The sequence below is a fragment of the Apis laboriosa genome, unplaced genomic scaffold (genome assembly GCF_014066325.1).
Source record: "Apis laboriosa isolate Shangri-la unplaced genomic scaffold, ASM1406632v1 scaffold812_cov158, whole genome shotgun sequence".
NCBI classification, from domain to species: Eukaryota; Metazoa; Arthropoda; class Insecta; order Hymenoptera; family Apidae; genus Apis; species Apis laboriosa.
In genome coordinates, this window is record NW_025224511.1 from 139,696 (window position 1) to 157,254 (window position 17,559).

At 37.8% G+C, this 17,559-nt stretch overlaps 1 protein-coding gene across 2 annotated transcripts; it reads right to left on the reverse strand.

The window, feature by feature from the left end:
* Positions 1–1,565: 1,565 nt before the first annotated feature.
* On the reverse strand, positions 1,566–8,162 carry LOC122719519 (spidroin-2-like). 2 transcript variants are annotated; one of them, XR_006347634.1, is made up of 4 exons: positions 8,110–8,162; positions 7,245–7,587; positions 6,517–6,869; positions 1,566–1,683 (listed from the first exon to the last, which is right to left on the reverse strand). XR_006347634.1 is itself a non-coding variant. In XM_043945420.1 (3 exons), the coding sequence occupies exons 1-3, from the start codon at positions 8,119–8,121 to the stop codon at positions 6,601–6,603; spliced, it is 624 nt and encodes a 207-aa protein (XP_043801355.1). In that variant the 5' UTR covers positions 8,122–8,162; the 3' UTR covers positions 6,482–6,600. The 2 variants fall into 2 exon arrangements, 1 of the variants encoding a protein (XP_043801355.1); XM_043945420.1 differs by lacking the exon at positions 1,566–1,683 and having other exon boundaries at positions 6,482–6,869.
* Between the last annotated feature and the right edge of the window lie 9,397 nt (positions 8,163–17,559).

Genomic DNA, 17,559 nt, shown 5'->3' on the forward strand with positions numbered 1-17,559 from the left:
TCTTCTTCTTCTTCTTCTTCTTCTTCTTTTTGCCTCGAGAATGATATATGTTAAATTTTCACTCGATTCAAAGGGGAGATATCGCGGTATGAATCGCGATTGCTTCCATTTACGAGCTTTAAAAAAAAATTGTACGTTGGAAGATTGGTGTTGGAAGACAGGTGTTGGGATCAGATATCGAAGATCACGCGATGTCCAGTCGTTTACCAGGGGAGAATCGAGAACGGGGACATATTTCTTGGCGTGACAGGTGCATAAAGGAGTGACGGATCAAGAACGGACAGGGATATTTGATTTACGGTCACAGGCTAGTTTTACACGCGACTATGCACCTTTTTCCAGTGCGGCTGGATAGAGAATTTAGTGGAAAAATAGCGGAAACAGACCGACAGATGCGTCGCTGTTGTTTTTCGATTGCGTGTCCCTTTTTGTCGCCAGAAATAATACGCATCGTTGAACACGCGTAACCGGTTTACGATTACAAAGTTCGAAATGGGAGATAGAAGAGGATTATCAAACCGTTTTAGAAACGGGATCCCCATTGTCTCAATGCTCGAATAACGTTTGTCCACGATATTGTTTTCCAATTTTGTCCCGAGTAATTTTCAATTTACAGGCAATTTGGAAATAGGCAGGTGATAAAAAAATTTACACGAAAATACTCGGGATAAAAACTATTGGAACATCGATGTTAATCGAAGTTGTATTGACGGTTGTGTATTGGCAAGCAGATTTTGAGTTAAAGCTGATTGAAATGTCGGTTTCGATTAAATTGTAAATTAAAGTTCAGGTAATAACAATTAATCATTTTTAACCACACTGATAAGTCGACATTGATTCGAAAATAAATGAATAAAAACAAAAGAGGAACAACGGTTTAAGCTAAAAAAGAAGAAAAAAAACGAATTGAAGCGTCAACGATTACATATGATTACATATAACTTAAAATCTTTGATATCTTTCTTAATTTCCACCTTAATCTTAACTCCTTTCTGCAAATAAAACTTATTCAACTTATTATTAAAAATATACTTTTACTTTTTATATAAAAAGAAAGACCTCATCAAAAGTGTATATCCCTAAAGGATAGGTAAAGGAAGAAGTTGGGAAACACTGGTACGCATTGTTATTTCAATATCTGAACGCTGATAGATCATTATTATGTCCCGCATGGGTGTGGTGTCACCAGTTCGATCCAATATTGCATCACTTGCTTATTTACACCTTTGTTGTTACAGGAGACAAGAGGAGCTTTTTCACCCCGTCACGGTCCACCAGGCCACCACAGCCCCGCCCTTACCCCCGATAAGTTCACCGACCCACGTGCTCCCGTGTGTCGCCTATAAAAGCTCACTTACCATCAACATTGCACGCCAATGTTCCTCCGTGATGGCCGATGGAAAGTCGCTGCTCGGAATCTCGTTGGCCTCAGTCGTTCGCACGGGGACGCGTCACCACTGTCCACCTATCTCTACCGGATAGAGAAGCCGAGAAATGCCGGGGGCGTGATCGATGGATCGTCGAGATTCTCAAAAAATTGGCCTTCCTCTTCCCCAGAGGTGACTGCCGCGTCACCTGGACCGATCGAAATGGACGAGCCACGATCCTTCGTTCCGACGCAATAGCGTCGAATTAGGGAGCCATCCACCTCGTCCGACTTTCAGGTAAGTCAGCCAAGTTTAACTGGAGGCAAGCGAGAAATTGTTTGTTAAATTCATTGGGGGAAATATAAATGGGATCTCCAAGATTTCAAGAACTCGAATCGCGTTCCCCAACTTTCTGAATTGTTACGAATATTTACGAGCTGACAACGAGTGAGTTTTCGATAAAATTGAAAATTTTAGAGAGATTTTCGAAATTCTTATGTACGACTGATACATATGTATAATATTCGAGAATCCAACTCAATCCAATATTATCCGGAATTTTCCAAGTTTTTCTCCCGCACAATTCTCTAATATTTATCATGCACAACTTTGGAACAAGTTGTAGGAGAAATCCGAGAATGTCTCTTCCTTCTCCCTCCCCTCCCTCCATTCGTTTGAAACGAAAGAATTAGACTGTGACGCGTACAAAACGGCCGCGTTTCTCAATTTCCACGACGGTGGTGGCATCGGTCGAGCGGATCGGGGTGTGAATAACGATCGAGGCAAGGGGAGAGATAGAGAGAGAGAAAGAGAGAGAGAGAGCATGCGGCATGCGCGCAAGATTTATTCCGTACCTGGACCGATTTTCCGACCTACGAACACGGCGTTACGTTACCAAATCTTATAAATAACCTTCGTTGAAAAATAACCGGTTATTTCCCTCCCCCTCGGCCAACGATCCACCGCGAGATCGTGTCTCGAGCTCGATGTTTAAACAAGGATCTACGATCGCGTCGTGATCCATATCCCTATATCCGTGTCTACGCGTCGTTCATACGTCGATTTCTTTCTTTCTTTCTTTCTTCTTTTTCTTTTTTCTAACGAACATTTGTTCTCCCTCTCCTTGGCCACTTGGTATGATTTTTGTATTCCATAGGCGAGTCAATGGATGTGAGAGGCGAGGGGATGTGGGAGGAGCAGCGCGTCGAAGGATTCATCGATCGGCCTTCCTCGATCTCCGGCATTAAACAGACAACCGTATCTACCTCGTTATCGGCCACACCTTCTTTCTCTCGTCCCTTGACGACGCGACACTTCGCGAAAACAATCCGGATCTCTCAGTTAAGGTTGCATGGATCATAGACGGCTTGTAATTCGTGACAGGATATATCGCGATCTATCCGATCTAAAGTTGAGGAATGACGAGAGGGAGAGAGAGAGAGAGAGATTGGGAAAGGATTTTGAAATTTTTTTCTAATTTTATTTGTAATAACGTTATTAATTAAAAATTATATATTATCGTGTAAGTGAAATTTTCTATTCATTCAGTGTTTAAGTAATAATGTATATTTTATCGTATAGAGAGGATAGTTGTATTAATTAATGTATTAAATTTTTTATAATAAATGATTCTTTGATCACCAAAGGGGAGAAGATTTTTATATTGTTAGACACAAAAACTTTCCTGATCGATCTAATATAAAAATAAAAAAAGGAAAGAGAAAGAGGGAGAAAGTCTATTCTTAGATTTATCATGGCACTTATGACCGTTTTCATGTTCGGTGTTCGATTGCTCTCCTCCATAAAATCCCCATCGTTACGTGCCTTATTGTTTCAGATTCAATTCTCGTTGAAAACCTTCTTAGATCTGGCCAGAATTATTTATGAGACGACGTGAATGCTTCATTGCGGGTTTTTTTCATTCTAATATAAAAAAAAATATAGAAAGAAATTGGGGATATTGTGGGTCGTTGTTGTTTCGCCTTTATTAGAATCGTTCGAAGATGAGTATACGTAATTCCAAAAGTAAATAAATACCGAGTTTATTATAACAAATTATGTATCTTTAAAGCGATATATTTAATATTCGATGTTTCGATATCGAGCGGAAAAAAAAAAAACGAAGTTGGAAATTTTGCTTTGCCTCCCCCTCCCAAGAATTCGACGGCGAGAAATGCAAGCCACGACGTTTTAAAACAGATTACGTTCAAGCGCGTAATAATTTATTGAAGTCGTAAAATGAGCATCGTCTTCGGCCATATTTCTCCCATTCGTAATTCAACGTTTTACGATTTTAACATGAAGTATGGGGGCAATGAATAACTACGTTGCTCGTATTGCTTCAAGTTAAAATTAGGGCACATCGCTTACCCCCTTCTTTAATTCCATCGGTGGCTGGCATCGTGCGAGAGGTGAAATTGCGATAAATAATCCATTTATCCTGCGTAATTTAAACACACACATATACACACACACACACATATTCTGATGCGATGAAATGATCTCGACAAAATGAAAAAAACAAAAAAAAAATTATTCTCTTTGTGAGCATCATTTACATCTCGGAGGAGGAAATTCATCGCGTACAATAGTTAAACGAGAACCGCGAGGAAATAAAATATTTAATATCAACCCTGCCGCACTTTCATTCGTATTTACCATGGTTAAAAAATAAAAGGAGGGAAAAAGAAACCGAGTGGAGGGGGTGAAAAATAATTCACGTTCGATTCGTGCAATCCTCTCTCTCTCTCTCTCTCTCTCTCTCTCTCTCTCTCTCTCTCTCTCTATCTCTCTCTCAATGATTACAAGCCACGATTCACGCGACCTGTATCCATTTTTCCATGAATACCGCGAAGCAACGACTACTCGATCGTGAATCAACGTAATGGATAGCCGAGAGCTTCGTTTTTATTTGATCCATTTAAAAAAAACAAACCGATTGAATATTGTAAATCGTTGCGTTGTTGCGTGCCAACCATTTACCTGGTGGCCATTGCCAGCAATCGAAATGACCTTTTCGGGAATTCGATGCGACTCTTGATCGATGACGAAACGATTGTGACGCGCCACGATTTTCCCATAAAGACAAAGGAAACCGAGTCGTTCGATATTCGTCCTAGCCATCGTGAAATGATCAATTCTGACGATAAATCTTCTCAAAGGAATAGAAGATGAAGGCTGGTTAGTAGTTAAATCGGTCTTGTTCTCACGATTGTTCTCCTCTGTGATAAATCTTCTATGTCGTCAGACGATCTGGTTTACATTAAGTTCCTGGCACAAGTATTATGGCATGCTTCTGTATTGCTTCTATATCGATTAATTTAATCGATTATCGATTCCCGTATAATATTTTTCTTTCGACTCGATTAATTAATTACGTCTGTCTTCTTAAAATGAGAATTCATTGCTCGATCAAACGATTACTCCTCCAATCTTTCGCTTCTTCAACAAGAATTTCGTAGATTAAACTTTCAAACGAATTATCAAATGGATTCATCGTGAATTTCACCGTGACTTCAAACGATCGTTTATATAACGTAAATGCCTCCGTGTGTTCCAGAGAGCCGGTAGCTCGAAGCGAACAACTTGAATGGCCATTGTTTCGTCGTAAAAACGTAATGAAACGGCTTGGCTGGGCGAAAAATATTCCCCCATGGTCGCGCGATCTGTGGCGAAGATCGGCCTTAAAAAAAGGGGAAAAAAAAAAAAAAAAAAAAAAGGAAGAAAAAATAAAAAGGAAAAGAAAAGAAACATACGGTAATTGTCGTGTACAGATTCCGCGATAGAGCCAGCGCCGTCGAACAACTCCGTATAGATAACGCAATTCTCGTGTACGACCTTCTGTGAATTATGGTCTCGCGGTTCGTTAGCTCGACCTTATTCAAATCGACCGCGCCCGCACACCTGTGTGCGCGCGCGGATCGATCTACAGATCGATTTTTCCCCGGACGATGTCGCGAAATCGGACTGTTTGTTTCACGATTGCCAGACCGTGTCGCGAGTAACACGTCTAGCGACCTTACCCTTTACTACGGCCAATGATATTAGTTACGCGCAATGCTAAGAGACCTGAGTAAACCTAGCATTGTACTAGCGATTTATATAGATAGAAATTTAATTCAACAACAATCAGAATTAATCAGAATTTAAATTGACAATAATGAAAACAATCTTCTGTAGATGAAAACGATCGAAATACGAAAATTTTAACAATATACTGTATTTGTTGAGTTAAATCGATCTATTATTATCTTTCGACGAAAGAAGAATTCGATGATGAAGAGTAGCTTGGACTTTTATTTATATCCACTATCATTCGTATCGTTTGCTGACTCGTCGAGACCTGTGTCAGCATTATCTTTTTGGTACTCTCTCTCTCTCTCTCTTTCTCTCTCTCTCAATCTACCCTTAATCGTCGCTTCTTGTAAATGTCAAATTTACCACGGTGAAACACAGCGGAACCGACACGGCGATAACGATCGAGAACCGATAAAACGTAAAACGTTTTCGTGATCTGCCTGTGTAATAGCAAGATCCATGTATAAACGTTAAATCTCCTATTCGAGAAAGTTTTTAATTTTTCCCTTCCCTTCTTTTAGTCGATGAAAATCCATGCGATCGATATTCAAAATAGAAATAGATTCAAAATTCACGGGACAGTATACGGGATCTTTTTTCTTTTTTTTTTCTTCTTTCCTACTCTGCTTTATATAAAATTAGAACGTGCATCAATTATTTCACAGCTCGTTAAAATGGAACGAGTAACGAATTTGAAGCGAACTAAAGGTTAAGCCGTATATATATATATATATAAAACTCGATTAAACCATAGAAGCGTGGAAGAGTTAACAACGTAATTAAACGTGTGTAACTAAATCGTGTGTATTATTATACGAGATCAGAATTAAACTTACAATATACGTATATGTATATATATATGTATATTATATCTATAAAAATGTACGTTACAAACTATTCATTATCTATTTCTTTTTAAAAAATAATAATAATAATAATAATAATAATAATAAAATATATAACCGTATAAAAACCGACCATGCGTACAAAAATCATAATATTCGTTAACGGGGATCGTCGCGAGACAAATCTAAACGTAATCTAAACAACAGATCAGATATCATATCGATACCTTGACAATTCGATCGACGAGGTTTCCAAAGCTCATTCTCTCTCCTTTCTTCCCTTTTCTTCTTTCCAACAGGACTTGGACTCGTTACCAATGACCAGTGTGGCCAGAGTGAATCGCTCCATAACCGGTCCCGTGGGCAGTGATTTTGCCGGAGGGGCCGGCGATCACCACCGATCCAGCGTGGGGACCGGATACCGCCGCGGTTCCCGAATGAGGGCCAGAAAGCACGGCGCCATGGGATGCTGGTCCTGCGAGAATCGCGCCGTGAGATGCTGGACCCGCTATCACCGCTCCGTGGCTACCAACTCCCGGGTATCCTGCGTAACTGAACGCCGGACCCGCGTATCCGACACCTGGAACACATCGTGTTTTCTTCGTAAGAGAAAAGGTAAATATTTAATTTTGTCGACGAGCATTATCGATTTCCGAGAATTTCGCAGTACTTATTTATTATCTATTCTCTGAATAGATATGGACGATATTTATATTAGATTCGAAGAAATACTACGGATGGAAAAAGTTATATTTACAATTTACCTCTCAGAGTTTTTGGTTTCGAGTTTTTTCAATTTTATTTAGTAGGAGAGGAGGAGTGGATAGAAAGAGAAAGATGATTTTTATTTCATATTGTACATTTGTGAAGAATAGAAATTTCAAAGGAGTCGAAATATCAAGCGAGTGAAATACTTGAAGTGAATTAATTTTTTAAATTAAATGTGATCACTCACCGACTCCTCCATCGTAGGGACCAGCATCGTAGCCTTCAACGTGAGCAGGCCCAGCAACGGAAGCAGTGACAACGGCAGAGCCGGCAACAGCACCGGAAACGTGCACCGGTCCAGCAACTGATCCGGACAGCTTAGCCGGTCCTATGGACGGCGCTGCCACCATGGTAGATCCGATGTGAGGACCAGCGATACTGGCTGGTCCCAAGGCTGGACCAGCAATCGCCACACCGTGAGCGTATCCAAGATGACCACCGTAACCACCTCCGTGATATCCACCCCAAATAGCATCGCGACGCTGACGGGGCGCAGCTGCGACGAAGGCGAGGAAAGATAGCAGGATCACCTGGAAATTTCCAAAATGTAAGTGCCAAAATCGAATTTATTCTTTGAATTTTTATCGTTTTTTATCGATCTTTCAAAAACCAAACTAACTCATCGTTAAATCGAATTTATTTATAATATTATATTTATATTTATATTTTTATATTAACATTTTAAATATTATATTTATAATTCTTCGAGAATAATCAATTTATAAATTGTGTAAGAGACGCAACACAAGTTGGGAGGGATATAAAAATAAATTTTAATTCAGAAATCTTAGAGAAATAAAAAGGAGTCAATTTTTATCGAATCTGTGCTTGACTTTCGAGGTTCGACGTAAGAGGTTCACACCAGTGTCAGTCTTTCTTCCGTTAGTTCCGGAATCCAAACCACTTCTACCAATTCCGCGAGAAAATTCCTATCGGAATATTAATCTCCAATTTAAATTACTTCGAACGATGAGAATCTTGGAAAGGTAGCAGAGACTCAAAGAAAGAACTTTCATGGCGGGAAATTCACTATTCCATCGCGGAATACTTACGAGGCTCTTCATCTTCCCGATCGACCGATTGCTGAGTGTGCCCACGAACGATTTGATCCGACTTTATATACCGTTCTAGGATGCCCGACCGCGCCTCCTATTTGATCCCTTCAAATCATATCCGCTGATGGTGCAGCCTCAGCCATTGTGCAAGAAGGTCAGCATCCGGCACACCCACCCTTGGGACACGGGCCCCCTTGGCTGACCTTCAACCAGAATTGCGAAACCTCCACTCGGAATTCGTCCCATTTTTCACCGTTTTTTCTTCATCGATGCTCCTTTCTTGTTTCATCTTCTGATGGAATTCGACGAATAAATGTATTCTATTTTATCGAAAATGTATTCTATTTTATTTACTCTTGTATGCAAAGCTGTGCCATTTCACGAATTGGTTTGCTATCAATCTGAGATTCGGGTTTCCAATGTTTTGGAGAAAAATCCCTTTCGTTGAATAGATCGTAAATGAAAACGTAATGACAGTTCGTAATTCGAAGAATAAAATATAATCCATAATCTCGCTTCGATTCCTTTCCTTTCCATTCGTAAACGAGTAAAATTTTTATTTTCCAAGTCTTTCAAAGTGAAACGTTCTCCCAAGAAACAAAAAAATAGGTAAAAAAAAAAAAAAAAAAATTTGTGCATCCTTTGAAGCGACCGAGTAATAAACGGACGAAGATTGATTTCGTGGATCGATCGATTTACGACAAAACGTCCGTCCCTACTACGTTTAACGTTGCTGATGGAATAGATTTATCGTGTACCGCCCGTCATCGATCTCTTTTTACAGGGCGGAACTCGGTAAAGTTATGCAGAAAGGCCGTCTTTCGTCAAAATGGAACTTTCGGTATTCGCCTCGAGTCCCGCTTTGTGCCGAACGGGCAAAGTTCGATCGTTTCGTTGCGCGGTATAATGGGATCGGGCGTTTCTCCTGGCTATTCATGGGAACGTTTTCGTCCCCGGTAATCTCGAAATCGTTGCGATTCGCAGCTTCCACGCTTGCAAAACATTCGATCGATTTTCATTAAACGACGCCGAAGAGAAACGGAGTTAAGGAACGTGTCCATAAAAATCTAAATTATAAGAAATTTAATTTTAGTGGAATTTATACAGTGACGAAACGTATTGATTAGATGCAAATATAATAAATTTCTTATCAATTATTATATTAGAATTTCGTTTATACGAATTTATTGGAAGAGAGTTATAGAGTAATAAAAATAATACATTAATTGAATCATATTGCAAAAAATATTCGTACAAAACACGGAGTATAATGATAGCTTGGAATAAATTATTACAATTTCGCGTAATTTACGATAAATTTTATCGAATTACAATACAATGCAAATACTTTTCTCACTGTATATATTCGAGGATTGCACCAAAGAGAAAAAAAAAAAAGAAAAAATACGAGAGGAAAAACGTACTCTCCTCGGCGAGAATAAATGACAGTGGTTGATACCGCCTTGCGTACGGAACAAAGGAATCGATTAGACGGACGTAAAAGAGATGTAATTAGCGTAATTTTCGATTTCTCCGGCGATAAAGGGGACGAATAACAGGTAACCGAGCAGGCGTGATCTTCGACCTACGGTATAATTGGCCTGAATGTTTCAAGCGTTTCCAACGTTGTCCCTCGTAATTATCGACTTATTGCGTCAATTAGTCCTTTGCACTCCCCTTTGCCCCATACCAACACCGTAAATTAAGGAATAACGAGATTTTGCGAAACACCCTGTCGCATCTATCAAACTCGTATCGCCTCTTCAAATTCTTCGAATAACTCTTATAATTCATCCTTTAATAATCGATGCCTAGATGTCTTCGTAATTACATCGTATCTGGATGCATGCCATTAGCAATGCCATTTGAATTTTCTTGAATGAAAATTCCAATTACTTTTCTTACTTTCTTGTTGAGCCGATGAACGATGAAACAGTTAAAATGGAATAAATCGATCTTTTTCATATCACTCATACAATTAAAATCGAGAACAAAATCGTTCGTCTCTCGTCTGTCGAAAAATCGTGGGTGGATAACGGCGTCATCCTCGGTGAGGCAATCGATTGGCAACGAGTCGAGTAACATTATGGGTGAGAAAGAGTCACGTTCTCAGGGATTAATACGGTTTTTCCTTCGCTGTATGCCGGGACGAGAGCGCGTCGAGTCGCGAACGTGACCTTTATTGGATGGTGGCCGAGGAAAAAGATGCGATCTTCGTTGCTCCAATTATCGCAATGGCGGATCGATACACGGTTCGCGTTACCCACGAATTGGTCCACCCTCGAATCGGTCCGCAGGCCACGATGCTTCCGCGCACAATGAAACGCTCGATTCGCCGTTTGATTCTTCGATTACCAGAGGCGTTCCATTATCGCACAGGTTTCCGCGGAGAACCGTGTGAAACTGTATCGACGCTTCTGTTTATTGTTGTTAAGATTGGCCCAACTAGGCTCACAGAGAACGTTTCGATGCTAATTGTTCCCCCTCCTCTTTCTGTTTGTAAACGTTAAGGAATATTCTAATAATAGTCGAGCATTTTAAATGAGATTGAAAATTCTTTGAATTTAATTCGTTTCTAATTAATTACGATTATTTGAATGATGAATTAAAATCGTCGATGAATTTATTCAATATATTTCAATATATTTAAACAAACTCAGCCGCAGTAGGTAGAAATATACATTTTATACGATGCAGATTTATTTAATGCATTTTTCTCACGATAAGCGATAAATAATGAAATTTAATATTACAAAAATACCGGTTGTGTAAGCTATTGTATTCAACTTATTCTGTCACTAGTGTGCAATACTCGTAAACGTAAATATAAAATTTACGTAACTTGTTTATCGCTTGGAAATTTTTGCCATGCAAATTTCCCTATTAATTAATGCGTTTATTTATACGCGAAAAATTATTCCTTGTTAAATGATTAAATGATTAAAATTCGTTTCTATCCTCTACAACTTTAATACTTTTTAATTAACTCTAAAAAATTCAATCAAAAAGAATAAAAGCTACATCCGAATATTAATGCGAATTCATTGCGCATATCAAAGTATTTTTTTCTCTTTCTTCTTCTATATCAGTTAAACATGTACTACTGAGAATAGAATTATCAGATAACGATCGCCAGTGTCAACTTATGTGCTATAGAAACTATATCAATTCCGAATAGATTGACAGATTTCAATCGTGGCTCTTGAAATTTGTATCCTCGGTGGATAGAAGGAATGGGATTGAACGTGATCAATGCTAATGGTGGGACTGACATTTGCAGTCATTGTCTGCGCCGGGAGCAATGCATCGGGATTCTTATGAGAGCAGAGCAGCCTACTGTTCCGTTCCAACTCGATACACTGTCCGAATCGCTTCCAATTTAAGATCGTTCCGTGTGAAATTAAGTGAAAGATCAGAGCCGAAAGGTTATCGCACGAGATTCTCGCATCTTGTTTTATTTCTGTCATAATTTCCGTGGCTGGATCGTATACTCTTAGAGAATTGACTCGACGTGAAAGTAAGAAGATTTCGATGAGAAAGGAATTTTTATTTTTTTACATACTTTTCGAGTATATGATTGACAAGCAAGAATCGTTTATTACGAACTTAATCGTAAAACGAACATATCTCCAAGATATCAGAATTTTCAGTTTATTCTCAACAATCAAACGTTATTTCGTTGTTCAGTTTCCCATTTCAAATTCTGTATTAAAAAATTACAAATTAAAAAGTCGAAGCGAATGTATTATGAATTTAAGAGAACAAGGTGTCTATAAGGTATCAATCGATTTTTTATTCTTTCATCTTAATTTTTTGATTTTCTCGATTTCGAGAATTCAATCATCACTGACTCAACGACCTTGGCCGCAAAACCCGAGTGCAAACAGAGATTCTTCTTCTGGGAACTCTGTAAGAATCGCACACCCCCGAGAGTGAAAGGACCACGCCTGATCGGTGCTACATCTTTTATCCGTTGGCGGGAATTACGAAACGATTCCCTGTGATTCAACGCTATTCCCTGTAATTTGAACGATGAAACTGCGAAATGAATCTCACATTCACCGAGTCCTATTTCATAATTTCTCCTCAGAATAAATCAAATATTTACTGGTTTATCTATTGATCCTGCAGATTTGGAGATTTTACCATGAAAGTCGGTGATCTGATTCTGATTTGTGAAAAAAAGATTCTCAATGGGCGATTCATTAAATAAAGATCCTGGGTTAACGAGGAAGTGGAAGCAAGGTTTATTGAATACTTTGAATAAATAATCTTGACTCGTTTGGAAGAAGATAAAAAAGTTGCTTTATCAATTTCATTCTGGAATCACTTCATATTCTTGTTTTAATAAATATTCGAAAGTTTCGTTTTATTTTTTCTCTTACTCTGTTCTTGTTCTGATGTTGCAAATAATTTAATTCAATATTTAATGTTGACTGGGCAGTGGAAAACAATAAATAAAATATACGGGTTTAGCTGAATGAATATATTTGATTATACGTGATTGCGCGTATCTGTTTATAAAACATTTGAAATACGTGTATCGAAGAGAAACAAATAGCTACCAACTATGAAATAGTAATGTTGCTGACAACATTCAATAATGAAATCATATATATAAAATTTCAGTGAACTTTAAATTCTATAACATTTAAACTCAATAACAATTTGTTTTGATGTGATAAATCCATTTCTAAAACAGTATGCTGAATAATATATTATAAATGATACAAATTTAAAAGATACTCAAACTAGATATTCTCTCTTTTCTTAAATCTATTTTCTTTTCGCAGCAATAAAAAAAAAATATAGAATTATATGTAAAAAAGTTGAAGGCACCTTATAAATATATTAAAAAATTACATCTACTTATATTAATAACGAAAATAATCGAAATATCTGTTTCATATATATAAATACAATTTGTTTAAAATATAATACAGACAATGTCCGTTTCCACGTGGAAATCTCTGACAGAGATTCATTATGTATTATGAACCGTGGCAAATACATGAATAGAGAGAAGACGCAGTAGGGCCTGTTTACAGCTTATCCAGATGCCTCATCTCTGAGGGATGATTCAACTGAGAGAGAATTCAACTGTCACATCGCACATTCTGTGATAACAATCAAACTCAATTGTTACACCAAAGCTAAGAAAATTGGCAATAACAATATCTCTTCCAAAAACCAATTAATATATCGTATCAATTTCAATGGAAATGCACAGTAAACGCGTAAAACTTCTCCTCTTAAAAATCTTATTTCCCTTTCCTTCCTTAAATTGTCCCATGTCCTTATGTATAAGACAGTTATGGGTCGTCGACGAAGAGATATCTCCTTCTCTCGAAGAAAGACTAGAAAAACGAAATAGAAAAGATCGTGGAATATCTCCTCGCTTTTTACCTTTCTCCCCATCTTCGTCCAACAATTCCACCTATCAGAGCCCTCTGGATTCCGGGAGGCAGGGTTAACACGCATCCGATGGCTTTTATTTTATTCACGGTCAACTGCAGACCAACTGGAGGCCTGGTCCATCGAGACTCGTGCCGTTTGCGAGGCTGGAAGAGATTTAAAATCCTTTTTAACCCCGGTTAAAAACCGTATTTGTGGCCAAATCGACCTGAAAACTTTCGAACCACTTCACCGAAAATATGATGGGTCAGCAACGGTCGATCAGCTTGAATGCTTGATCTAGATCGACCCTTGATCTCGCCTCGGGGATCTCTAAGTTCTTTTTCATTCGCATGAACTGCTTCACCGTGCACCTTCCTTAAATTCTGTCCTCTGGTATACGTAACTCTAATCTCGATGAAAAGGGGAGAAAGTTCGATACAGATGGACGTGACTGCGAAAAAAGAAGAATTGAATTTTTTTTTAGATGTGATACAATTTCTCTGGAGAGGGGGGGGGGGGTTTATTCGAAATGGAATATTTAGATTTAATGGAAATCCTTTTGTATTAAGTATTTTATTCTTGGTGATGCATCTGTGTGACGAGAATATAAATAGGAAAAGTTCTTAACTTGAACGAAAGATGGTAAGGGTCCTTATATTTTGAATACGTACGCGATCATTATTGTAATTTTATATTACATAAAAAACTAGAAATAAAAATTTTTTTGAATTAGATGTAGTGTAATATTCTTATAACGTAAAAAGATCATAGAATTTGTAATATACTCACCACTGTGTGTAATTAAATCTCTTTAATGACTATATTTTTTTAAAATATTTAAGAGAAATTTTAATATCTCTTAAATAGTAAAAATCATCTGTCACTTTAAAGAAACATTTCTAGTTAAAAAAATTGGTGTCCAACAGCCGTTTCTTCATTCATTTATTCATCGTATACAGTGGCAAGAATATAAATAGAGAAAGTTAATAACATAAACATATTTACATACACAAGACACGACTAACAGCATCTTTCTTTTTCCGGTTGAAGAGAAAAAAAATATATATTAGAAATCGTTCGAAGTGAACTACATATTCACAATGAATATGCATTTGCATTCTTTTTAAATCCAATTTTTTTTTCTATTTTTTTTTTTTACATATGTCGAATCTTCTTGTCATTCTATTTAAAAAAAAAATATCAGTCGAAAAACTATTAACACGGGATATTTTGAAAAAATACTTTTTAACATGACCATATTCGATGTATGTAAAAAAAGAAAAAAAAAGGTTTTTATTCAAAAAAAGAAATAGTACAAAAAAATACATTTTGTCATTTCAATTTCTAACCATTTATCTTTTTCCTCTAACACTTTTTCCAATTAATAAACCGAAATATGAATCGATACCAGTGCACGATTATATACACCATAGTATTAAAGAAATAAAAATGAAACTATTTAATACTTGATACTCGAGTCATCCAATCGAATTAAAAGTAAGAATTTCTCTATTTGCTTACCACTGTATCCATATTATATCATTTATCATCGATATCTTATTTCACTCGATGATACAAGAAACCAAAAAAAAAAAAAAAAAATCCATCTCTTTCTTTTAACGTTATATATCATATATGTCATATTAAAAAACTTCCAATCCGTATAATTAAAAGTTGACCGAGCTTTCAATTAATTTCAAAGTTTTCCCCGAACACACTCTTCATCATTCTACATCAAACTTGACGTTAATTCGACGATCGATTTCCCGAGTCTTGCCCATCTCCTTTTTTCTCCTCGAAACGTACTGCTTACTCGTTGGGCGGATATTATTTTACAAAGCGAGCCTCTCCCTTTTGATGTCATCAGACGATCCTCGCACGGCGAGAGATATAACCAATTCTCCCTGTAATCATCGACCAACCAATTACCGTTTGTCAACCATCGTACCACTCGAAAGACGATCATCGCGGCTTAAGATTACCTTTCTGACATCGATGTTAACGGGCCTTTCAATCAACCGTTTCACTTCCGGTACATCGATCCTGGTAATTCTGCTCCTAGAGTCTTCGAGATTCGCTTTCGAGATCCTCATCTTGGGCGCGCGGAATGTTGTTCATCGATCAGCGCCTGAAACATACACGACAGAAATTGTTAGTTGAGAGCAATGATAATGGTCGAAAATTGTCTCGAATCATTTGTTCAATTCAATTTTTCTTTCCAATAAATCACAATATAATAATAATAATAATAATAATTTATAAAATAAAATTACGCGCACTAGTAAGAAGAACAAGAAAGAAGATTGGAAAAATTAATTTCACATTTCCCTTAATAATAGCTTGTTCCTTTCTCTATTAAGAAAAAAAAAATAATCTCAATCTCTTCGATCTCAGGCAACTCAAATATCTTGCCTAATTCGAGTATCGAAGTTCCAAGTTGCAAGTTTTGGTAACGGGTGCCGAGTCCCACGCAGATCCCGTAACCCGAGGCAAAGACATCAAACGAGGATTAGCACTATAAAATTTCTTCCCTGAGCGAGGTCCATTATTCACGGTTGTCGTCGGGTTATTAAACGTCCATTACGCATCGTTGACACTGCCACCGTCCTTACGTCACGTCAAATAAGTGAAATCGTTTGTTCCACGCGAATCAATTTAACCGCCATCAACGGCGCATATTTTCGTGAACATGCAGCTTGTGCTCACTCCCTTACTCGTTTCGTTTCGTCGGCGAGTAGATGACGCGAATTTCGAGGGACCGTTAACGAGCAATTTCGACTCGGACTTGAAACTTTCTAACGAGTGGACGGACCGCTTCTTGACACAATCTTAGTCGTTAGGAAAACCGGAGCCGAGCAACAGGCGGTCGATTCGGAATTTAAGTGTTTCGTTAGAGGCTGCTCCCTTAAACGACGAGAGAAACGTGAGAGTGGGGATTCGTGTCTGAAAAATTAGTAAATTGGTACAGATTAGCTTCGTGAACGAATCAATCTTGAAGAAAGGATTATTTTGGAAATTAGATCAATATTTTTCCTTCGATCGTCGTTTTGTATAATCGTATTTATTTAATAGACGCGATTGAATCAAACGTTTCTTAATTATTGATGATATTAATTGAATTAAACTGACTAATTCATCCGAAGGAAGGAAGAATCGTTTTACGTAGAAAACTATCATTAAAATTTTAGAACAAAAAATAATCGATCGATAATTTTCTCTTTCTTTTGAATCGAATATTGCGTTAAATTCGTTATTAATTCGATACCGAATAATAGAGGGATGGAACGATGAGAGGGTTGAGTCTCGATCGAGAACGAGAAATAATCAAGATGATGAGTTTTAAATACTGATGCTTTATTTTATATAAAGTATTGTATAAATGTATAAACGCTATAAATATGTGGTATCTATCTATGGTGGTGGTGGGGTGCTAGTCGTGATCGCAAAGAAAGGGTATGACGAGGGCGGGCGGGGTCGGGGGCCGGCAGCGGCGCGCCATCTATTTACATTCATTCACTCACGGGAAGGGCTGACCTACCATAATCTACCGGTCTCTCTCTTTCACTAACATATAACACGATTATATAATATATGTGTAGTGTGTGTATATATACGAATACACATATAGCAATAGTGTGTGTGCGCGCGTGTGGCAATGTGTTCATATATATATATACGCGAAGGAAGTAGTAGTAATAGTATGTATACATGTATATATATATAAAGAGAAAACATATATGCGCATGGACGAGTAATGTAATAATAATATGTATGCTTGAGTGCGGCAGTGAGTATAACAACTTGTGAGACCGTGAAGCGATCGATGATCGTCGCGCGGCTCATCGGAAGAGAGAGGGGGGAGAGAGAAAGAAAAAAAAAAAAAGAGTGGTAAATAAAAACGTGTGAAGAGTATACGGCGGCCTTACGCGGATGGTGGAGGACGTAAGAGAGAGCGAGAGAGAGAGAGGGGGGGGAGGGGAAAAAAAAAATAAAAAAATAAAAAAAATAGAGAATACTGCCGGAGCAACGGTGGGTGTTCAGAAAACAGAA